At 39.4% G+C, this 25,691-nt stretch overlaps 4 protein-coding genes across 4 annotated transcripts; 1 reads left to right on the top strand and 3 right to left on the bottom strand.

Moving 5' to 3' along the window:
• Nucleotides 1–729: 729 nt before the first annotated feature.
• On the bottom strand, nucleotides 730–21,449 carry LOC135343852 (uncharacterized). Its single transcript, XM_064540874.1, has 8 exons — nucleotides 21,170–21,449; nucleotides 20,938–21,026; nucleotides 20,703–20,830; nucleotides 20,549–20,613; nucleotides 20,302–20,463; nucleotides 1,366–1,482; nucleotides 1,123–1,188; nucleotides 730–987 (listed from the first exon to the last, which is right to left on the bottom strand). Exons 1-8 carry the CDS (start codon nucleotides 21,293–21,295, stop codon nucleotides 802–804), a joined length of 939 nt encoding a protein of 312 aa, XP_064396944.1. The 5' UTR covers nucleotides 21,296–21,449; the 3' UTR covers nucleotides 730–801.
• On the bottom strand, nucleotides 1,502–8,285 carry LOC135343850 (uncharacterized). The gene has a single exon (XM_064540872.1). It carries the CDS (start codon nucleotides 7,190–7,192, stop codon nucleotides 3,872–3,874), a length of 3,321 nt encoding a protein of 1,106 aa, XP_064396942.1. The 5' UTR covers nucleotides 7,193–8,285; the 3' UTR covers nucleotides 1,502–3,871.
• On the bottom strand, nucleotides 9,176–16,297 carry LOC135343851 (uncharacterized). The gene is made up of 3 exons (XM_064540873.1): nucleotides 10,796–16,297; nucleotides 9,561–10,739; nucleotides 9,176–9,509 (listed from the first exon to the last, which is right to left on the bottom strand). Exon 1 carries the CDS (start codon nucleotides 16,171–16,173, stop codon nucleotides 14,101–14,103), a length of 2,073 nt encoding a protein of 690 aa, XP_064396943.1. The 5' UTR covers nucleotides 16,174–16,297; the 3' UTR covers nucleotides 9,176–9,509; nucleotides 9,561–10,739; nucleotides 10,796–14,100.
• Nucleotides 21,450–21,532: 83 nt separating the features above from the next.
• Nucleotides 21,533–24,570, top strand: LOC135343849 (cytochrome c oxidase subunit NDUFA4-like). Its single transcript, XM_064540871.1, has 4 exons — nucleotides 21,533–21,675; nucleotides 21,923–22,011; nucleotides 22,492–22,552; nucleotides 24,353–24,570. Exons 1-4 carry the CDS (start codon nucleotides 21,634–21,636, stop codon nucleotides 24,404–24,406), a joined length of 246 nt encoding a protein of 81 aa, XP_064396941.1. The 5' UTR covers nucleotides 21,533–21,633; the 3' UTR covers nucleotides 24,407–24,570.
• Nucleotides 24,571–25,691: the final 1,121 nt, after the last annotated feature.

The following is a 25,691-nucleotide window of genomic DNA, read 5'->3' as shown; positions in this document are numbered from 1 at the left end:
TGAATAACCAACAAGTAGGAGCTAATGAGCTTGTCTGAAGCTTACCTGTCGTCAAAAGGTTCGAATTGAAGAGGAAGAGCAGTTATAGGAAACAGCAAGTCGAACAAGTGATTAGTAATCACTACAACTTCTCTTCACTAAGGCTAGGCTCGCCCCATGCACACAATGCTTCCAGCATTCCCTTAGTTATGCCTCGGTGCGCATGCGCAAGCGAGGTATACGGTAGTGTGTTTGTGTATCTGTCTGTGTAGACTGCTACAGCTGCTCACAAGGATCAATGAAGTGCAAGTAAGAGTTCTATACGCTTCTAGTCATGTTTTCTTGGATTTAATTTGTGGATTTGCAAAATAATGCTTGGTTTTCGAGTTATAATTATGCCTAGTTTTGCTTACTTTTCAGAAGAGTGCGTAGAAAAACTTGTCCATACTACTCTACTTGGACTTGTGGCATCAATTCTTTTTAACACAATCATTGTCGATCCTTACCCACTTTCTGTGATTTTGGATTTTGGTTGCAATGCAAAAATGTTCATCATGTGTATAAAAGCTAATAGCTAGTAGCTTTAGAAGCTTTATGTTATGTAGCTTTGACACCTCCATCGAGGCATCAGCACCCACGGTGCTTTCATTTATTTTATATGCTGCACTGCCAAACTTGTTTATTGGAAATTAAATGCCAAAGTTGCAAGTGAAATAGTGTATTTGTGAGCAGCGATAAACTGTTCAACAATCAACATTAACAATCAACATCCTTATTCGGTACAAAGTGTGCACTTCGCAAATAAATTGCCAATAACAAGGACTATGCTAGAAAGAAGGAATGCTTTTGCACAATCTCAGAAACAATTGAGTCCTCCAGTTCCCTAACTGCACAGATACCTGATACCTTGGTAGCAGTTGAGAGTTTCATAGTTACCGTCTCTTGATTTTCAACGCACACGAGGGTCACAGACGTTCTTCTTGTCTCCAGCAAATTGGCCACAACCAGCTGAATTTCAATATTACATTCATTCAGTATTGAAAAGTGTATAATTTTATATAGACCACTATATAAAATACAGCATATAGCTATACTGCATGCATGCATACATGGGAACAGCCAGAGCATAATTATGGTATATACCTGATGATGATACTTGTCCAGTGCAGCCTTTGCATGAGGTATTAGCAGAGGCTCTTCAGTTTCCAACTGTACAATCATTATTGTCATAAGCGTATTATTGTAAATCTTTGTGTGTAAATCCATGCCTTGACTTAATGAAAATGTTATTGTATTCTTAACAGGCATTCAGTCGAGAGAGCAGGTATAAATAGTACTATTGAGAAGGCCTGTCTAGAGTATTAAGTACTAATAAGTAACACTGACTTTAAAAGTGACCACAAAGGCTTTAGGTACCCATTTACTGGTCAGGAGTAGGAGCATCTTTGGTGTATGGCTAAACTTTAACTGAAGTTCCCCTGATGATTGAACTTTGTGCTGTGGCTGCAATAAGTGGGTGTAATTGATCATTGTCATGTGTATGATTATTATTGAATTATTTCTCGTATAGACTATTTACTTCAAAAGGACCGTATAACAATCAAACACAAAGCCTCTGATTCTACTGATGAGTATTATACATGTTACTCAGCAGCCCCAAGTATACCCTGTGCAACAATGATTTATTATGATGTACAAATGTCATGAATATACTCAGTATTCTAATGGAGTTTTTCCAACACAATGATAACTGTTAATGTATCACTATACACCTATTTCCCTGTACGGGTCTGGCTAGTCTAGTGGAGCTGTGCCTGCGTGTGATAGTGAGCAGAGAGGAGCTGATGAACGTGGGCGATGCGGACAACTTTAATACCACATGTCATTGATTTGTTAATTTGTAAATTTGTTAATGCTATTACAACTACTGAGCGATAAATTGTTGCGTTTAATGTATACCCCTATATATAATTATAGTGATTAAAAGGAGAGAATCTGCATGCAGATTTTAAAGTTCACAATGGCTTTGTCTGCCCAGGAGGTCTTGTAGCTCGTATATAGGAGCTAAGATACACACCTGTCACAGTTATATACAAAGGGGGGGGGGTTATACAGCTGGGCATGTACACATGGTAGCTTTTAGTATTTTGTTGTTCAAGTGCATATAGTTCGTGCATTTCCTGTTGAATTTTTCTGCTTTGCACCCCTTTCGGGAACACCTCCGGCCAGTATACATGATGTTGTGCCTTCCCTGGCATAGCTGGTATGGATTACGGTATGGATTCTCGTTGATATCAATCACTATGATAGTCATAAATAACTTAACACTAAAAAATATACAGTATAAAGTCAGAAAATAGTTAATTTCACACACAAACTCTTATATGCTATAATCGTCTGTAAAAAATGCTGTTCTGTCTCAGTTTGGCATATCTGATGTGAACCCTTTCTTCCACATGATTATGATGTCTTGATGATCGTAATCTTCTACTGGCCGTGTGCGTACTGCAGCTGAGGGTCTCACTCTCCTTCAGTCTCGAGGGTCTCAAGAACTGGCTCTATACTCTGCAAGAAACACCAGCTACAACCCAGTACTTGACAACAGTTCCTTGTCGTGGCTACTCTAATTGGATCGTTCCTCTCACTAATAGTCAAAATCATGCAGCAGCGCCAATATTTATCCTGGTATCCATTTCTCACTGATTTATAATTTTCCTCAATGTCAGATATACATGGTAGCAAGGATCACAATAAACAAGAGGAGATTAAAACGCAAGAACTTAATTATTGCTTTTGATTGATCCCCACAAATAACGTTATTAATAACCACTTTATACACTCAGTAGCACATGTGCTCCTATACACTGTATACCACATTACTGGCAACAATTCTTATAACCATTATTTTTAGCAGACACAACAAAAGAACACATGCATTGCAACTATAATTATTATTACAGAGCTGAAAAACAATGTGCACACTGCCTGGCTATAATAATTATTATAGAGCATTGTGTCGGGAATGTCCATAGTCAGAGGACAATGTCTACAATAGCAATGACATCATACTTAAGCTGCACACCTGCATGTATGAGTGTTGGAGAACTCACATGGCAAGAAGATAGCCATGCAAAGGAGAAGTGGGTTTTGAGAATAATCGCCTTGCTAAGGAAAACAATAAATATTTATGATCTCCTGTTTTGAATGTGTTGCACTCATAACAAGCACTGGCAAGGTTAATAGCACTCGGCTACGCCTCGTGCAATTAGTAACCTTGGCAGTTGAGTGTCCATATACATGTATATGTAGCTGGGTCATACAGCATGTACTAACAGGGTATTGAAATAGCAGTTGACCTCTTTTTTTAGCAAAATGTTCTGGTTAATTTTCAAAAGCATGCATGCCTTATTTCCCCCTTCTACTTCAAAATCCTGTATGACACCCTGATCAATCATGCAAGTAGGTCAAGAACAATAACTACAATGAACTGGTTGTATCTGGACTCTTCTCTCATGACTAATTTTGGAGGGGAATCTTTTAGAATAAAACAATGACTCCAGAGTATAAACACAACTCTATAGGGGATATGTTATACACATGCACGCATATTATAGCTATAACAGCACATGCACACACTTTATCTTGAAGACCATTCACGATACATAATAAAGACAAAAACAAAATTCATTGTATACTTTGTAATTGTACATACATGCACACTAGATATAATTATATAAAAATATACGTGAAGAAACAATTAAGCAATCATGACATTGTGTATAGCATCGTACACACACACATAAAATAAAAAAATAGTCTATAATTATGTACATATATAGCATACAAATTTTCAAACACACGTCATAAAACATTATCTGCACCCATAAACTAGCTATAATTCAGTACTCGACAACAGTTCCTCTCGTAACCCAACAATAGTGCTTGTCGCGGCTACTTTAATTTGGTCGTCCCTATCATCATAGCCCAAATCAGCAGCGTCAATATCACGATATCCATTTCTTTGATTTGGACGAAAACACTTCCTCAATGTCAGATAAACATGATAACAGACGATCGCAATAAACAAGAGGAGACAAACAAAACTTGAAATGCAAGAACTTCTTACTCTTGATTCATCCTCCACAAATGATAGAAATGCAATACCGAGGGAAATTATGTTGAACAGAAATAGTAGCTCCAGAAACGCAACCAGTGTATTTTTATACACATTGACTACAAATGCACAGAAGATAGACGACATAATACAGAGAACACTGATACTTAGGGAGGGGCTAACAGTTTGGAAAACAATAGCAGTGATAGCTAGGACAACCCGACCTAGTAGAGTCAAGCCCACCCAGTAATGATGCTTGACTTTCAGTGGACCAGTGTAAAAATCAATGAATGGTTTCAAGTTTGGCATAAAGCGTGTAGCACAGGGGAATCTGTACAGGCAGCGCACAAACAAAAGTGCAAACGTATACGGTAGCCACAAGAATAGCAACATCAGCAAGGCTACTCCGAATAGAATAGAATGCTTAGGTTCAAGATAATCTACATTGCCGTCCATCAACCACACCCATTTTTTATCGGGAGGATTAAACTGATGAAGAACTGCAGGACTAAGTGCTGATACAATAGTCCGTAAAAGCTTCATATACGAGAGTAGGATCACAGTACAGAGAACACCTGCAGCGTTATTTCCAAACAGCTTGGTGGCTCTGATTGAATAGTGACACAAAAGAACAATTAGACCAGCCAAGAACCAGAGATATAAGGGGAAAGCAAACTGCAACCAAGTTTTCCAATAACCATCCAGCCCATCAAAGAAGCAAGTTTCAATACCAAAGTCGAGATTTAGCCACGCAATGAATCCTTTCATTAGGCCAAAAAACATGTTTTCATCGTGATCACCAACGTTGGAAAAAAAGACACCTTGATTTATCCAGACAACATTGGCGTAGAAGATAAGTCCATTGATTGTTCCATGGGCAACAGTCAAATCAAACACCTTTATGAAAAACACAAGGACAACACCAGCTACAATAAATGCACCTAGAAAAGCGATGTCACCATTTTGGTCGGTACAATCCTTACATCTAGAGCTTCCAATAGCCAGACTGAGACCTGGTGGACAGCCTCCACAGAGAACACCACTGTGACTGAGAGCACACTGGCTGTCCGGATTGGTCAGGTCAACACCAACTGAGTTTGAATTGCAGTAGTCAAATGGGCAGAAGCTGTGAACGAGGATTGAATCGGCATAGTCATTTTCATTGTTAGGCCCTATCCAGACATTCTTAGAGGGGTGAAGGAAACCAGTTTTATTTTCTACATTACAGTATTCAACGTAGTACTTCTGAATCAGTTGCGGATCACATTTACAGACATAAAATTTTTTTTCAGTTTCAGACATAGTCAAGTAGAACCCACGAGGGCAAGGAAGAATGGTCACATTGATGACTACAGATACATCAAGGAGATTGTCAAATATGCATCCGGAATTGTGATGCTGCAAGATACTACTTTCTAATTCTAGAGTACGGTTCGGAGTAGCAATTGCGTCTTGGTTTTTTGAAGCTGCAACACTGTCTTTAGATAAAATAAAACTAACACTCCCAATATTTCTGTTTATTGGTTCTAATTCTATGGAGTATTCCAGTAATGTGCAATTTTTAGAATTTGTGGCTCCAGACAGTCCAGGGCTTTGACTGGAACCAAAAATATAGTCAGATTTAGAATTATATCTACTCTGTTTGATACTGGAAGCATACACACTTCCTGCTATGCTTCCAAAATCCTCTCCCACAAGTACCACGTTGAGGTTGAACTTTTCTCCGGGAGCTGCGGACATGTTGTAAAAGATGTAATCGATGTTTGCACATTGAGGCACACCATTCTTGCAAAGACACACTCTCTTAGGACTGGTAGAAACGGAAGATGCGGTTCGGGTTAGGAATGTGAAAACGGAGTTTTGGATATCACAGCTGTTAATGTTACCATTCGGAGTAACTTTACAATCGTTCTGTAAGCCAGCACCATAAATGTCACTACCAGTTAAAGCAGTATTGTTGTCAAACACAATAGACACAGGAATAGAAGTGCTCTCCTTGTCGACATCAAAGGTTAGGCTGTAAAAACAATTGCCTTGATTTGTACCAGGTTCGATAGAAATAGCACCCCCGATTTCAGAGGCCCTATTTTCTTGGAAGATAATACTGGAATTAGTTTGAAGCAAAATCACTGAGTTTAATAAATGAATAGCTCCGCCATTGCTACCAAAGTTGTTAAGGAATAGGTTATCCCCAACAAAGAATAATCTCGAATCTGACACGTTTATCGCACCTCCTAGCAAACCAGAATTGTTGATGAACTGAGATCCATTAATTATTACATCCATTGGCTGTTGTATTTCCAAGCTAGTGACACTATTTTCAATGAAAGATACATTCTCGAGTATAAGCGAGCATTCAAAGTCTTTGGTTACTGCCCCTGTTACAGTGTTAGAAAGTGAAAATTGTAGAGCAGATTGGCGGTTGATCCTTCTAAATATACTATCTGTGACTGTCACATTTACTTGAATGCTATTACGAAATATGATTACACTAACAGGTTGCTGGAAGACACAGTTTGAAATAGTCAGCACCGTGTGAAAAGCATAGAAGTCAAAATAAAATAGCTGGAAACTATTATCTGTTGTCAGCTCTTTTAGTTCAACCAGTATATCCCTTATGTTACCCCATTCAGCAGTGTAAATATATACCAGAGAATTTCTGAGATTTAAATCTCTTATACGCATCACATCGGTGACATTAGTAGAAGGTTTATTGGTGTGTTGTAAATAGCTATACAAGTAGCAATTATCAAAATTCAAATTCTTAATTACGAGACTTTTATACGCCAATGCCAGAAAAGGGAACGTATCGAAAATATACACACTGTCTCTATCACCACTGCTTGTGATAGTTAAGAAATTGACACCCGATATCCAAAAATAGCCATTCAGTGTAGTGTGATTTCCCTCCAGGAAGATAAGAGAGACATTCTCTTTTCCTAACCAACGTGTGCTTCCATTAATAGCATAGTAGTCCAGAGTGTGACAATTAATCGCATCAGGGGGGCAAGCAGATGAGTTGGTAGTGACATAGTATTCCTGCGCCCTACAAGTCAGTAGGATGGTACCCAGAATCCAAATGGATAAGGAGACCATCATAAATCGATCGAATAATACAATCAAAACACTCCTTCAGTGTATAGGTATTCTTAGTACACAGTCAATCAGTTAGCTTTAACCAACTCTACACTACAGCACTTACTGTATAGACCCAACAAAACTACACAGTGCAACTATATATAGCTGCCAACTAAAACCCTATTCTCACATAAGGCTTATTTGGGACAGAATTATCATCATTAAAAGGGACTATTTAAGTCCAGAGGTGCATGACAATGAATACACACACAATGAAATTGTGAGCTACCATGCAAGGAAACGCACAGATATCCAAGCTAACCAGACTCCCACAAACATACGTCATAATTATAAGGACTAACACGATGAATACATAATTATGGGCTGGAGAGATATCATACAATATGACTATGTATGTACATGCACCCTTTTCACGTCGATTGAAATAAGCAAAAACTGACAATCATTTACTTCTCAAGTGTGTACCGAGCTCCAGAAATTCGGCGAGAGCATAGTTTGGTTTGGACTATTATAGCAATTGCTTCTGAAGATGCATCACTGTCTTTAGATAATTATAATACTTCTATAATGCTTCTGTGTATTGGTTCTATGGAGTATTCCAGCAATGTGCAATTTTTAGAACTTGTGCATGGCTCCATTAGTAAAACCAGTAGGTTTTATGTAGGTATCATTGGCAGTGGGTTTGCCTGTGTTAGCACATTATTTTAACTTGTGTTTAAACTGTTCTATCTCTGCAGGGTAAGGCTAAATCAAGGAACTGGCTAGACAGATAGTTTATTTAGCCTTTTCTCTCTTTGCATCTCTCATTTCATAATCCATGAACATTTTAATGAATGAATTTGTTTAGCCTTTTCTCTGTTTGTATGTCTCATTTTATAATCCATGAACGTTTAATATTGTCATTTTAAAACTGCACTATTTTGACATTTCACCGCTCTTTGTCTGACTGACTAAGTAAATGAGTAAGTTTCATGGGGAGCATTTTCTCCAAGTACAGCCATCTCCAGGACATTCTGCACAGGGTTTCCAAACGATTACAACCTGGATTACAAAGCGCTTCTTCAGATTTGTGATTGCTTCCACAAGGCAGATGAGCTCTACTGCTTTTAAAAGCGTGGGAACAAGAAATATCAGATGAAAGCCTACTTCCAATCTGTTACAACGTCATGAACATGTACAACTAGTATTAATAGTAGTATAAACATTTTGTAGGCCTGATAGAAGTACTGGTGAATGATTATTTCCTTGGCATTCTACATTATAGTGCTAATAGATAGAGTCGTGTGGCATAGTTTGATGTTACTTATGCGACAACATGGGGTCTATGTTGTGCTTTAGAGGGAAAAATGTGGGAATACTGATAGGCGATTTGAAAAAAATAATAGGCTGTTAACTTGGAGTGCATAAAAGAATAGCATAATAGGCAATATCTCGAATAATCTACCAACCCCTACCTAGGACTGGTAGAAACAGACAATGTGGTTTAGATTCGAAATGTGAAACGGAATTTTGGAGAATGAACACTTCGTCTCTATCACCACTACTTGTCACAGTCAAGATATTGGTAATAATTTAATGTGTATAGTGTGATTTCCCTCCAGGAAGTAAGGAGACATTCTCTTTTTCATACCAATATGAGCTGCCATTAGTATAGTATACTCCTCCAGAGTGAGACAAGTTTTATCAGAGGTGACAGTCCGAGAAGGAGGAGGAGGGAGTGACATAGAGTTCCAGGGCTCTACAAGTCAGTAGGATGGTACACAGCATCCAAACTGATGAGGAGACCATCACTGGGTGTGCAATCAAAACACTGCTTCAGAGCAGCTTTATTTATTATTGTAAACCTAAAATCATGCAGCTAGCAATATTTTACACTGTATGTATAGCCTCGATCCCAGGCCGAGTTTTCGCTTTTATAACGGTTAGGCGAACACCTGGGCCTGGTACTAGTTGTCTGCGCATGCGTCAAATTTTCATTGTATATTTGTGGTCGGCAAAAATATTTAATAAATCAATAATCGAAATTTGTACACAGAAAATGCACAGAGTGAGTACACAAAAGATGCACATAGGGAGCTGCTTCACAAAGGCCTGGGGAGTTGCCAGTTGTGCTGCAGCACAATTACAGTGACCCAGGGCAACTTCAAGATGATTGAATGCCTTCAAATTACGTTTCAAAAAGATTTAGCAGGCTGCTGGACTTCTCTGATTCTAGGCCCCAACTCGTAACTCATTGCTTGAGAAAACGTAGATTCTCTTGATGTCTCTGAGCTACCCAGCAACGCTCGAATGAGCAGGTCATACTCCAGTCCTGTGTCTGTGAGTATAGGACAATATTAAAAGAAACCAAAGACGGTTAAACCCTTACCTCAAACTGTCCAGTCTCGTCCGTTAGTATAGCCAAGAGGAGCTTGGGATAGCTGGATATTAGCCATTGCTCCTGTACAGAGAAGTAGACATTTTAAATACGTGTAGATCTATACATATTAAATTTCTCGGTTATAGTGTCATTGTCGACGAGCTGATGATGGCAGCACCAAGTTCTTTAGCTCAAACTCTTCACTTGATCCACCATATTAATGATGAAACTATAGTCTACCTACATTCTTGCCAAACATGAACAAGACTTGATAGCATAGCCGGCCATAGGGCCCACACAAAAATATCTGACCTTAACAAGCTTGACAAAGCTTTATACCTCTTCCCTTGTTGTTCAGTCTTCAGAATAAGCTTCAGAGAAGAGAGAAGCTTCAGCTAAGAGCCATTCCAATCGATTCCAATAATGATAAAACGGGAACTGACTTCTAGTACACGATAGTACACGAATATAAATGTCACGAAAGTGAACGAGAATATCCATTTGTCAGAATCTGACGAACGACTGACGCATGCGCAGACAACTAGTACCAGGCCCAGTTGTTCACCTAACCGTTATAAAAGCGAAAACTCGGCCTGGGATCGAGGCTACTGCATGTATAGACACAACAAAACTATAATATACACTGTTCTAACCAATTGCAGCAGACACGACAAAATAAAACATTACAGAGCTGAAAAACAACAAGCAAAGTGAACACTGGCTATTGTAGTATTGTTCTTTAAGGGAATAACCATGCATAGTCAGAGGAAAATGTCTGCACACTTCACTTTTACAATAACAATGACGTGATGATACTTTGAATAAGCTGGACACATATAAAGTGTTAAGCCTTGAAAACTCACATGGCGCATTAAAGAAAACAAAGTTTTTAGAACAGTGAAATGTATTTTGATAAGTGCCAGCAAAGACTAGTGTTCAAGCTGGCGCTGTGCTAATGCCTCTCGCCATGTTTTTGCTTTCGCTCAAAAGTATTAAGAGTGTTATATTAGTTTCTATAATGAATTTTATATTAAAGTTAGCTTACCTATATAAAGTCACTGAGAAGAAAAGACTTATTTACATGCATCTATTGTTGTTATTTATTGTATTATGTGGCTTACCAGGACCTCAAGAAAGAAGAAAATTGATTCTTCCAGGATCTGTAGTTCAGTGTATATAATATCAGACCTGTGTACATGCATATTGTTATCTATATTGTTATATGGTAGTGTTTTGTGGCTTACCAGGCCCTCAAGACAAAGATGATTCTGCCAGGAGGATCTGGATCTGGATCTTGGTTTCTCACACGTGGGGAATGAGCGCGCATGCGCATTACATCCACAGGAATAATAAAGGGTGTGTCCAAACAGATCAATGGCTACTGCTAGCTAGCTGTTTTAACAGATATTTTCTGAGTCTTGTAGCTAACAAAAAGCTAGCGCTTTAGTGCAAGGCTAACTCATATGTTGAATAGAAAGTATGTGCGGACAGATGATGCTATGAAAGATTCTAAAGAGACTGCAACAGCCTTCAATGTGAGTCAAACTAGCCATAACTCGAGAAAGAAGCTTTAGTTTGCTAATCCACGAATCAAAATCCAAGAGAACGTGGCTAGAAGCCTATAGAAGCTGTTAGTTTTCGTCGCATTGCAACCGTTGAGCAGTTACAGCTGGAACAGACACACAGACACACACACACACAGTCAGCTTTACCGTATCCCTCGTGCGGCTACGCCTCGAGGCATAAATATACTCACTAATTTGGGGACTAAGTGATATGATGGCTACAGACTCAATTTGCTAATAACCAGCGAAGATGATGATTACCAGGGCGAGTGTAGAAATGAGACAAGTGTTAAATTGTGCAAGAAAGCAACCTGTAATTATAATTATTTCCACCCAGGATGAGAACTGGTGTTTCAAAGGGCAGGGTTTCAGCCTTGGGATTTTCCACCCCCAGCCAACCCCCCCCTAGAAGTATACTTCATGGTTTGAAACACACAAAAAGGCCAAATTTTCACCTCAGATGATCATTTCGTTAAAAAATTGGAGTAATGACTCCCGGGCGCCTCTGAATTAAACGTTTCCCCCTCCCAGCTAAAAATCCTATATGAATCCCTGAAAAGTTATATGCATGTTAGTAATAAGTGACTGCCACTGACAGGTTGTGACAATTAAAGTTTATCGCAGCTATACCAGCTAGCAATTTTATATAATTATACTGTATAAAACTACACAGTTCTATAAACCATTCGCAGCAGACACAATAGACAACAAGCAATTGCACACTGCCTATAATAATATTATTGTTAAAAGGGGAATGACCATCGTCAGAGAAGACAATGCCTGCACTTTTACAATAACAATTATGACGTGATACTTTGAATAAGCTGGATACATAAAATTATGTCAAGTGTTGAGCCTTGAGAACTATATAACATGGCGCAAAAAGAACTAGGTGTTGAGAATTTAAAGTGTCATTATATGAAAAACCAAATACATTATTGATAATTTGTAACCAAGCTGATGATACAACTCCAATGCAATGCAAGCAGGGATTTTTACAAAGTGATGGCCAAAGACTCAACTTGCACAAAATAAAGATCTCTACACCCACTGCATGGCAGGGCGAAAACCGGTGTTTTCAATGTGTTGTGGGATAGTAATAAGTGACTGCCATGCACTGACAGGTTGTGACTGACTATCAAGGTTATCAAGGTTATCAGCACAGGATTGAGGATTGGGTATATAACGTAGTATACTCATGTGCTTGATAGGTCAGCATAATGGAAGTAGAACTATGAGACCAAAATATCTGTGCCGCATAATACCACATGCATGACTAAATAGGTAGTACAATGTACTACAACAAAAACCAGATATTTAATATAATTGTATCAGTCATGCAAGTATAGGTCAAGAACAATAACTACAATGAACTGTATATCTGGACTCTTCTCTCATTGTCTTGACTCTTTTCTCATTGTCTTGACTCTTCTCTTCTCTCATTGCATTGACTAATTTTGGAGGGGAATCTTTTAGAACAAAACGATGACTCCAGCTAGAGTACAAACACAAACTCTATATAGGTGATATGTCATAATTAATAACACAGTCATGCATATAGCTAACAGCACATGCACATACTTTATCTTGAAAACCATGCATTCACGATACATAATAACGACAAAAACAAATACTTTGTAATTGTACACACACACATGCACTAGATATATAAAAATACGTGAAGAAACAAGCAATCATGTGTATATATATATGCATCGCACACACACATAAAATAAAAAAATAGTCTACATGTACATAGCATAAAATATATTCTCAAACACACATCATAAAACATTATCTTCACCCATAAACTAGCTATAATTCAGTACTCGACAATAGTTCCTCTCGTAAGCCAACAATAGTGCTTGTCGCGGCTACTTTAATTTGGTCATCCCTATCATCATAGCCCAAATCAGCTGCGCTAATATCATGGTATCCATTTCTCTGATTCAGACGGAAACACTTCCTCAATGTCAGATAAACATGATAACAGACGATCGCAATAAACAGGAGGAGACAAACAAAGCTTGAAACACAAGAGCTTATTGCTCTTGATTTTGATTCAATATCCTCAGATGATAGAAAGGCAATACCGAGGGAAACTACGTTGAACAGAAATAGTAGCTCCAGAAACGCAATCAGTGTATTTTTATACACATTGACTACAAATGCACAGAAGATAGCCGACATAATACAGAGAACACCGATACCTAACGAGGGGCTAACAGTTTGGGAAACAATAGCAGTGATAGCTAGAACAACCCGACCTAGTAGAGTCAAACCCACCCAGTAATGATGCTTGACTTTCAGTGGACCAGTGTAAAAATCGATGAATGGTTTCAAGTTTGGCATAAAGCGTGTAGCACACGGAAATCTGTGCAGGCAGCGCACGAATAGAAGTGCAAACGTATAAGGTAGCCATAAAAACAGCAACATCAGCAAGGCTACTCCAAATACAAAAGAATGCCTAAATCCGAGATATTCTACATTACCGTCCATCAACCACACCCATTTTGTACCGTAAGGATTAAACTGATGAAGAACTGCAGGACTAAGTGCTGATACAATGGTCCGTAAAAGCTTCATATACGAGAGTAGGATCACAGTACAGAGAACACCCACAGCGTTATTTCCAAACAGCATGGTGGCTCTGATAGAATAGTGACACAAAAGAACAATTAGACCAGCCAAGAACCAGAGATATAAGGGGAAAGCAAACTGCAACCAAGTTTTCCAATAAGCATCAAGCCCACTGAAGAAGCAAGTTTCAATACCAAAGTCGAGATTAAGCCAGGCAATAAATCCTTTCATTATGCCAAAACATTGCACATCATAGTGATCACTAATGTTGGAAAAAAAGACACCTTGATTTATCCAGACAACATTGGCGTAGAAGATGAGTCCATTGATTGTTCCGTGGGCAACAGTTAAATCAAACACCTTTATGCAGAGCACAAGGACAACACCAGCTACAATAAATGCTCCTAGAAAAGCGATGTGATCATTTTGGTCAGTACAATTCTTACATCTAGAGCTGCCGATAGCCAGACTGAGACCTCTGGTAGACAACCTCCACAGAGAACACCACTGTGACTGAGAGCACACTGGCTGTCTGGATTGTTCAGGTCAACACCAACTGGGTTCGAATTACAGTAGTCGAATGGGCAAAAACTGTGAACAAGAATTACATCTGAGTCATTTTTATTGATGTTAGGCCGGCCTATCCAGACATTTCTATAGCGGTAAAGTAACCCAGTTTTATTTTTTACATTACAATACTCAACGGAGCTATTCAGTTGTGGATCACATATGCAGATATTTTTCTCAGACAATATGAACCCACGAGGGCAAGGAAGAACAATCACATTGATGACCACAGCTGCATTGAGGAGATTGTTGTCTATACACCCGGAATCATTGTATAGTAAGATACTACTTTCTAACTCAGTTCGAACGGTGTCTAGAGTAGTTAGTGCTTCCTGATGTTTAGAAGCCTCAACTCTGTCTCTTGATAAAATAAAACTCACACTCCGGGTACTTTTGTGTTTTGGTTCTATGGAGTATTCCAGTAATGAGCAATTGTCAGAATATTTGGCTTCAGAAAGTTGGAGGCTTCGTCTTGAACCAAAAGTGAAACAAGAATCAGTAGTACTTTGTTTGATACTGGAAGCATATACACCTCCTGGATTACTTCCAAAATCCTCTCCCACAAGTACCACACTGAGGTTAAACTTTTCTCCGGGAGCTGCGGATATGTTATAAAAGATGTAGTCGATATTTGCACATTGAGGCACACCATTCTCGCATAGACACACTCTTTTAGCACTTGTAGAAACAGATGATAACGTTCGGTTTATGAATTTGAAAACAGAATTTTGAATATCACAGCTATAAACAGTTCCATTCGGAGTAACTTTACAATCGTTCTGTAAGCCAGCACCATAAATGTCCCTACCAGCTAAAGCAGTATTTTTTCTAAACTTAATGGACACGGGAATAGAAGTGCTCTCTTTATCGACATCAAATGTTAGGCTGTAAAAACAACTGTTTTGAGCTTCATTAGAAATAGCACCTCCGATTTCAGAGGCCCTATTTTCTTGAAAGGTAATATTGGAGTCTTCTTCTAACCAAATTATTGAATTAGATAAGTGAATAGCTCCGCCATTGCTACCAGAATTGTTAAGGAATAGGTTATCCCCAACAAAGAACAATCTTGAATCTGACACGTTTATTGCACCTCCAAGCAAACCAGAATTGTTGATGAACTTGGAACCATTAATGATTACATCCATTGGTTGTTGTATTTCCAGGCCAGTGGCGGTATTGTCAATGAAGGATACATTTTCAAGTGTAAGTGAGCCTTCAAACTCTTCGGCTACTGTTAAATTTGTGTAACGTGAAAATTGTAGAGCAGAATACACATTGATCGATCTAAATGTACTATCTATGACGCTTGCTTTTATAAAGATTCTTTCATTATTTACTAATGTCCTCACACTAATTGGCTGTTGAAAGATACAGTTTGAAATAGTCAATACCGTGTGATTATAGAGGTCAATTTCAAATGGCCTACTAATATAATCTGTGGTCAGCTCTTTTAGTTCAACCAGTTGAACACCATCATTTTGGCTCTGAATGTGAATATAAGAATTTCTGAGATTTGTTTCTTTCATACCTACCATACTACCGTAGCAATGCAAGTGCAAGTCGCAGTTAACAAAATTCAAATTCTCTATGACAAGACGATCAAGTGCAAAGGCCCAGAAATCGACATAGAAAACGAACACACTGTCTGTATCACCACTGCTTTTGACAGTTAATAAATGGGAACCCAATACTTGAAATCTTTTATTTGAGGTGTGATTTCCCTCCAGGAAGATAAGAGAGACATTCTCTTTTCCAAACCAAAGTGAGCTGCCATTAATAGCATAGTAGTCCAGAGTGTGACAGTTAGCCACACCAGAGGGACAGGCAGTTAGAGTTGGAGTGACGTAGAGCTCCTGTGCTCTACAAGTCAGTAGGATGGTACCCAGAATCCAAATGGACAAGGAGATCATCACAAATCCAATGAAAACATTTATTCAAATAGCAATTCTATATATATATATACACTACAGCATGTACTGGATAGAGTGTTAGTATAACTATCTCACAAACCTATTTGCACATCTATTATCTTAAACTTCATGCAGTTGGCTAATTTGGGTAAAAGTATCATTATTCACACGGGACTATTTTAGCATAACAGATGAATATAGCAAAATTGTGAATAATATAATTATGATCAACTATCAAGGAAACGCATCCTATATATATAGAGTTACTCTCACAAACACAGATTGATTGATATCACAATGAAAACAAGAAAGTTAATTCCAGTTGATACATAATTTTTTATATAGACACACAGGTAAATCGATAGACAAGAACGCAATACAAAGAGTAAAGCTTAGAGACATGCGTGAAATATACTTATACTATAAAATAACACCATATAGGATGTGGCACTGTGGGTGGAGCTGAAGTAGCACGTGGAACCAGTTGCAAGCATGGCAGCACTGATATAGAATAATAGATACTATTTATGGCAGAGATACTGACACAGAGGAAGAAACACCACTCCTATGCAGAGACAGTAGCCATATGCATGCATGCAATTGAAGTGAGCACAATAACTGCTGCTGCGCAAGAGTTTGGAGTAGACACATAACAATAAACGCCCGTTTCTAAATAATCGCCCATCTCGTTTAAATGCCCTCTTTATACAGACGTTGCTAGGAGATAAAGTCCCAGCCGTTTAATCCCGGTATGTTATAATTGACTCTGATGTCAATATACTTAGATCCTTCTTCGGCCTTAACGTAAAGATCGGGGCATAATCCATGGACTAAACTGAAATCATACAAGGTATGAGGTAGTCTCATGAATCTGCCGCCCTTCGTTTGGGAAGACCGTCTGAGCACTCTTTACATGAACTCATGGGCCACAGTATAGAACTCTAACGTGACCAATGAGATTCTTCACAAATACATATCAGGTGACTTGAATAGGAGGCAGCAAATAATGAACCTTACATGCGGTTGAGCAGCAAGCAGTGATGTGGGCTGAGCAGAGATAGCGGATATGGTTACATTTTTTAGTTATATAGTAACATAATACATTCCATTGTGCTATGACTTTATACACGTAAAGACGTTCCTCCCTGAGAGGTGCGGCTGATTCGTGAGACCAGGTATGAGGATGCCATGAAAAACAACAGGTGTAGAATAAATGAATTTACATATTGAATCGTGAATATGATTAACTACTACTCATAATATCCCATAGAGATTTACTCCCCCAAACGCAGTTTATTTTAAGCAAAGATAGACACATAGAACACAGTGATAATGGCACACAAAGAACAAAGCGGGGATTTGAAATTCAAGAGTATTACCCTGCAGAAAAAGCACCCTCTAGGGGTGGGATCCTATGGCTCAGTGTTCAGAGCTAATTGTGATGATCTCGTTTGTGCTGCCAAAATTATACACCCTACACTAGTCCCAACTGGTCATGATGAACCTTCAGTCAGTGCAGAAAAGGTACATAGGCTTCCTATAAAAAGATTTGAAGCAGAATGTAGCTTCATGAAAGAAATTCGGCATCCTTACATTGTTCAATATCTGGGCATGTTTCAAGATCAAGACACTGGTCTTCCTGTTTTGTTACTAGAGCTAATGGACGAGAGTCTGACTCATTTCTTAGAAAACGAATCTGAAGTTACGGTATCATATTCTATCCAGTTAAAACTTTGCTCTGATGTCACATGTGCTTTGTCTTTTCTTCACTCAAATGAAATTGTACACCGAGATCTTTTGAGCAACAACATCCTTCTAATTGGTCGATACCAAGCAAAACTGAGCGACTTTGGAATGGCTAAATTTCTTTCACACAACAACTCACAGATCTCGAATACCATTTGCCCGGGAACAGACGCATACATGCCGCCAGAAGCCCTGGACAATGCAGTCTTCACAGACAAAGGAGACCTTTTTTCATTTGGAGTTAATATAATTCAAATTCTAACTAAGAAATTTCCGGCTCCAGGGGATAGATTCAAGACTCTTCACATCGACCATCCACAGATTCCTCAAGGATCGATTGACGTTCGTGTTTCTGAAGTGGAGCGAAGGATTGTAGATATCAACAGCATTGAATCATCCCACCCTCTACTACCAATTGCACTCAGGTGTCTCAAGGATAAAGCATACGACAGACCAACAGCTAGCGAGCTTTGTAAAAGGTTTCTCACTTTGAAAACTCAAATTAGACCCCAACAAGAAACAGCTATCACGACAGAGCACATACATGTAAAGCAGACTGAATCCACTGATATAAATCTCGAAAACGAGAAACTGAAGCAAGTAATTAAAATCCAAGCGACACAATTAAACGTTTTACAGCAAGAACTTCAAACAGCTAAAGGAATCATTATAGCGAAAGAAAAACAAGTCACCTCAAGCGAGGAACAGAATGAGTACCTCGGAGAATACCACAAAAGAGCTGACACTGAATCAACAACGGTTGATACTATTTTACCTCCGGCACTTCCTCCCAAAGGAATTCAAAAACATCAGCTATCCAACAGAAAGTTGGAATAAGAAAAAGTGCCCCTCTTCTATCGACAGAAGTGCACAGATCAAATACACCACCTGTAACTGCTACGAAACAAGAATTGAAACCTCCTTCAACTACTCCCCCAATAAGATCACACCCCAAACAAAAAGTTTGGCTTAGGAAAACTGTACCTCTAGATACACACACATCGACTAAATCAACTCTTACTACTACCGACACTTTGAAACACGAGAGAGAGAAACCATCATCAAAGCCTGAGCTGCGACTTCCTTCAGCAATGCACCCCGTTAGCCTCACATGGAGAAGAGGGAGAAATGCACCCACGGTCATGAGTAGAGACACAAACGCTGTTATTAACGGTAGCACTGTCTATATACGTCCGCATCGCACAAGAAAGATCTACTGTTACAATTCAACGGCAAGTTTGTGGTTGAAGTCGGTCGAATGCTTAACGGACAACACTACATTAGCTGTTATCGACGGTTTCATAACTACAGTGGGTGGTACGAGGAGCAGTAAACTGTACACTAACACAATCTAACGACGGGAAATATTGGACAGAAAAATATCCAAGCATGGGCATTGAGCGATCTAGTTGCACTGCTATCTCCAATGCTTCTGTGCTGATAGTAATCGGAGGATTGACAGTAACCCAGTCTGGTATGCAAGCTATTCGATCCGTTGAAGTGCTAAATACTGATGAGAAACAATGGGCTACGGCAGTCGACATTCCACAGCCTCTGTACGCATGCTCAGGCCAGCTAGTAGACTCCAACATTTATCTAGTTGGAGGTTTGGATAAATCACTCAACGAATCTAAAATTGTTTATTCTTGCTCTGTAGTTGATCTACTGATGTCGTGTCGAACGAACGCTTTTCTAAAGTTCTCTTCCAAAAGGCATTCTACATTGTGGTCACCCATTGAAGATATTCCAGTGCTTGGTGCTACATGCGTCAACTATCACAACCATCTATTAGCTATCGGTGGCCGAGATACGAAAAACATTCCTACTACCAATGTACATGTGTATGACAAGCAAAATAACACCTGGCACGAAATTGACCCACTAAACAATCCTCGCGCAATGTGTTTTGCAGCTACACTACATAACGACACGATATTGGTTATTGGCGGGATAGCTCCTCCCTCAAAGTTTGGAAATGTGTCCATTGAAAGCGTGGAACTGGGAATTATTAACACACAATAGAAATAAATAAAACGGTTTTTGTAGTGTTAAACGTGAGTACATACTTTCATTGCTAATTAGACCTGTGTACAATGGCATGTGATAATAACTTATAAAATTGCACGATACAAATTAAATTCGTACATTATAAGCAGGGTGTCATACAGGGGGGAAAGGGGGATATCCCCCTAAAATTTGCATTCAGGTACTAGTTGGGGTCCATAGCTGGCAATTTTACATACTTTTCGTACCTCAAAATACTGTATATGACACCCTGATAAGCACTCAAAATAATCAGTGGTTATAATACTAATTTAACTGCTGATTAAACAGCTCTGATAACAATCAGCTCTGTTATAGCATAATGATGTCATCACTCACCATGTCTGACGGCTTTATGTAAAAGTCAGAAACAGCAGCTGCCAGATAGAAAAGAGCTTGTTTCTCGATCGGCTTTAAAGCATTCGAAATTTGCCTCAGATAAAAGAAATACTCAAACACAGATGTGAAAGGAACAAGATGGAGCGAGTTGTTCTTCTTAACCTATAACATGGAACACTAACTTGGGAACTACATTTGAAGAACGGATGTACGGTTGAACAGCATACAATGTAAGCATGCTACGTACCTCAATGTATTGTGGTAACACGGACGCCAACTTCCCCTCAAGATTCTCAGATGTAGCAGTATCCACTACAAAACATACAGAAAACAATACATGCAATCGTGCACAGTTCAAACAGATACTTTATTGAGCTGGTTACTGTCACTATATAGCTCACCTTGCAGTTTTCTTCCACCGTAAGAGAGCCAGTCAAGAGGATTGTCTGATGCACAGTGTCTTTGGAATGGCTTCAAAGAAGAACTTCTGTGCAAAAATATCACTGCATATCCTTGAGCGAGAAAATATCTGCACTTGAGTTAAATAATCCTTTTCCCAGTGATTAGTGTGTGGGAAAATAAGTGGATAATGCACCTATTTTCCCAAAGCTATAGTTTATAGTGTTTCAAGGATACTCGGCAGACGCAGCTCCTCTTTGTCCAGAGCTAAAGTTGTCCAGAAAACGAACAGTATTTCTCTCCACAGGAACAGTGGTACCCCCAGACTGTAAGCAATTAGTCAATAGTATATTAGTGCTCAACTCATACAATCTTGTACATAATGGCATGCACAATTGTACTTGAAAATGAAAATGATTGTACCGTCTCACACTGACAGTAAAACAACCAATATATGTATTACTCTTACAGCTATCATTGCAATGCGCCGTCCATTAATATGATGCTCTCTCACGAATTCCGTAACTCCATCAGTGATGGATTGAATATCAGCTGGTGGAGAGTTTGCTTCGAAAAACTCCTCACAAAGCTCCATAGTTTCTTATATCAACAGAGTTGTGCTAACAAGTAATCAACAGTTTTTACTGAAAGCACAATACTGCTCCACTACAAAGAGAGGGTCTTCACTGAATCAGTGTATGATGTGTTCCTGATCAACATGTGCAGAATTTATTAATTGGCTATGTACAGTGGGGATTCCCCTATGATGTTGCAGGCACGTCAGCCCCCCCCCAACATGTTAGGGAAATGATTTTATGGTGCACGTGCACATCAACCTTTGAACCCTAATAAAGAAGTCAACACACAGAGTATAGCTAGCTAATATAGTACGAGTTTGTTTCCCATCTTCTCTCTTCTCTATTGATCTGAAAAATGGCTGGTCGGATTTTGAGGATGGTCAAAGAGCATCCTGATGTGAGTTGAGCCAGAAAATAGCCATTTTTGGTCTCTTAAATCAACAATGAATTATCAAGTTCATTCATTTTATAGCAGTTATGTAGTACGTGTACATTAGTAAGAGGTTTGTGTATGTTGTTATACAGATGGCTTACGCAAAGAATGTCTCGGTATAGTAGTAGTCCTACCAGTGCCGTGTATTAAATACGAAGTATTCTAGTTTTCCTATTTAAGGCACACTATTGTTGTTCTCGATTGTCTGCAGGTGGCTCCAGTATTTGTCATCACAATCCTGGGGGCGGCCTTTGCTGGTGCAGCCATCGCCAGAGCATCAATTTTCTATACTGACGTCTCGTAAGTGTCTATACTTAGTTAGTAGGTGGAGCTTTAATTTAAGATTATTATATGTAGTCTTTCTTCAGTAGGCCACGTCTACACCTATCAATGTGTTGCCCCACTACCCCCCTCCCCCTCCCTGGGACAGGGGGGAATTGACTCTAATTTCATTTTGTTGAAATATTGGCCCCATAGGAATTTGACCTAGCCTTGCGTAATAAAGACTGCTTTTAAAACCCAGGACTCACCTTGTTGACTGGAGGGAATTAGGGGAGTTGAACAAAGAATCCTCTCCCACCAGGAGAAATTTGACCTGGGGAATGGTCAAATCCCCCATGTTAACCCGACCCCTTCCGGGGGGTAGTGGGGTAACACATTGATATGTGCATTACTGATACTGTTTGGTCTGCCCATAAGGGGTGACCACAATGGACAGGCTTCATCATACATAGTTGTTCATGCCTACATATTTGTGTCAGCTCGTTATTTATATATCAGGTGGGACAGGAAAAACAACCAACACCCCTGGCTCAACGTCAAGCACAATGAACAGACAAAGGTAGGTACATGTATAACCATCTAGCTGAACTGAATGTTGAGCTTGCCTAACCTGTTAACTGTATCAGAATTATAACACATGTACAATGTAGCTGCCCCCACAGTTCCATACACTCTGTGTGCATGCACGTATCATCTACTTGTATGTGTACACAACTGCTACTGGGACACAGTACATGTATATAGCGCATGATTATTACCCGAGGCTGTGCCGCGGCCAGCTGGTATAGTAGTTGTTAGGTTTGTTACCCGATGTGTGTGTGGGCGGCCACGGGTATAGTAGTCTGTTGGTTTGTTTGTTTGTTTGTGATGGCCTATTCTACTCACCTGGATGCCATAGCACTGCGTTTACAGCATGGATAGCCTTCACACAACGAGATCTTGATTTAAGTAATGGCAGATTTTGATGTTAAAGCAGCTTCATTGTTGACTAAGAAGCTTGAACTTGCTCGTTGGCAGCTATAGATCTATAGCTGACTACACGCGGCCTTTATTCGAGGTAAACTATGTATTCACAGCTGAAATGATCCAAAAAACTCCAATCTCAACATGCCTCTAACTCTTGTTACTTGCTGCTTAGCTAGCATTGTATAACACTCGTTTGGTTGCTATACACCTGTAGCTGAAGATCATATACACCTGTAGATCATGTCAACAGCTGAGGGTTAGCACTTCAGTGCTCAGTTTATTTGTTTGTCTGTTTGTAATTACCCGAGGCGCGCGTAGATGGCCACGGGTATAGTAGTCCGTTGGTTTGTTTGTTTGTTTGTGACAGATGAATCTACCTACCCGGGTACCATGGCACTCTGTTTACAGCATGGATAGTCTTAACCTTTTAAATAAAAACAAGCAAAAGCTAAGAAGCTTGTGTCTGGGCCTGCTTATCTGGATGTTATAGCACTGCGTTTACAGCATGGGTAGCCTCACAACAAGTCAGTACTTTTAATAGTGGCAGCTTTCAATGTTAAAGCCTTGTTGTCGAATAAAAGCAAGCAAACACTAAGAAGCTTGAACTTGCACGTTGGCCTCTAGCTACATGCGTCCTTTGTTCGAGGTACATATTTACAGCTGAAGTGATCCTGTACCAGGAACAATGGAAAAGGGTCATTACAATAAAAAGCTGGGATTGTATCTGGTTTGTTGTCTCCATCTGTTAGACTGACTCTGGGATCCTACTCCAGGAGCCCTACTTCTCTGATACTCCAGGCTTCTTTGGCTGTAATCCTAGTCCACAGTAGTCCACAGTGTATATCTATGTACCACTAAAACTCAGTTCTCAAATGTTTCAGCTTGCCTCCTGTCTGGTTTAGTTTTATTGCTCCTGAGTTGCTGTGTTGGACAGCTCAGTCATGCACTGAATGTATATCACTCTTCTGGTTTCTTTATAATCATGTCACCAGCCGAGGGTTTGCACTTTAGTGCTCTAGTTTGTGAGTCTGCTTACCTGGATGCCATAGCACTGCGTTGACAGTATGGATAGCTTTCACACAACAAGTAACAATAGCGGATTTTAATGTTAAAAGCTAAGAAGCTTGAACTTGCACGTTGGCCCCTAGCTTCTACATGCGTCCTTTTTTCAAGGTACGTATTTACAGCTGAAGTGATCCTGTACCAGTTCATTGCTCATGTTACTTGCTACTTAGCCAGCTTCCATATTTCATACATACTACTATTTAGTGATTGTATTCAAGTAAACAGTCGAGGGTTAGCACTTCAGTGCTCTAGTTTCTCCTATTAATTTTTGTGTAACATTTCTATCGTACGAATATGTTACAGTGTATATTCATTATATTTTTCACAGTTTATCAAAGCAAACGATTACACCCAACTGAAGGACACGCGACCAAAGATCTAGTCTGTCCTGACTATGAACACTGGAAACTGTATGTACTGTACCTGTACCTAGCTATAGCTCATTATAGACTGTTCATTAATGTAGATTTGCTATTATCTCGTGTTCAGTATAAGTACCTGTTTTTGTGGTGATAATAATACAACAAATGCATTAAATTTCTGTCACATCTCTGATTATCGGCATGCTGTATGTACTGTACCTGTACCTAGCTATAGCTCATTGTAGACGGTTCATTAATGTAGACTTGCTATTATCTTCATATTTTGTTTTGTACCTGTTTTTATGGTGATAATAATACAACAATGTATAATTTCTGTCACATCTCTATTATCAGCATACTTCGTAGAAAGGGTTAGGCGGTTACCGTATAGCGCTTTACTTTTGAGGAGCTAAAATTTCATGGATTGACCTCGAAGCGTAGAAATTATGCTCTTCCAAAATTTCATTTTCGGTATTCTCTAAATTAAGGCAACAAAAAAAATACAAGTACTGGAACCTCATTAGTTGAATTGCAGGATAAAGCTTTGAAATGGGCACCCAATTAAAATTAGACTGTTCAAGGGTGGTGCCTTAATTTGACGTTTGACGGTACTGTAGAGGTGCATTGCATGTGGTCATCTAATTATCAGAAAAGTGGAAACAACCCTATGGCCCCACGATGCGGTGGCTGAGATGCCGTATCTCCTTCTCCCTATTGAGATCATGCATCATGTGTATTTGAGGAGCAATGTCATCCGCACACAGTTTCAACCGTCAGTTCGCAGTGACTGTCGACCTAACAATCGCTCACACTACATGTACATGTAATGCATTATCATCTCAACCTAGTATTGCACCTTCTGGGGCATACTGTACATTGAACCTCTAATCTCGAAAATGGCAATTTATTTTGAGCAATCTACACCCGTGTGACAGTGCAGCTCAACCGGAATAGCGAGGTCTCGAGGATAATGAATCATTATGCTCTCTGTAATACTGCCAAACCATGCACACCCAAAACATAATATCCAGCCGTAATAATGTATAAAATACCTATAGTTTGGGGCAGCCGTACTGGCCAGTTTATACGGAATAGCGAATAGCCGCATTTCAGGGCAAGTTTTATGCAGTAAACAAACTATAAATTCGTGCCAAACCAAACGGTCAGTATACCTAGGTTAACAAGAGTCTGTACTGTAGCTCCTCGAAAATATAGCGCTATATACGGTCCACTGTCTTTTTTTATGCCTCGGTGCGCAAGCGAGGTATACGGGTAGTGTGTGTGTGTGTGTGTGTAGACCGCTAC

The sequence above is a fragment of the Halichondria panicea genome, chromosome 11 (assembly GCF_963675165.1).
Source record: "Halichondria panicea chromosome 11, odHalPani1.1, whole genome shotgun sequence".
NCBI lineage: Eukaryota > Metazoa > Porifera > Demospongiae > Suberitida > Halichondriidae > Halichondria > Halichondria panicea.
Note: the sequence above shows the minus strand (reverse complement) of the source record. Positions and strands in the feature narration are given on the sequence as shown.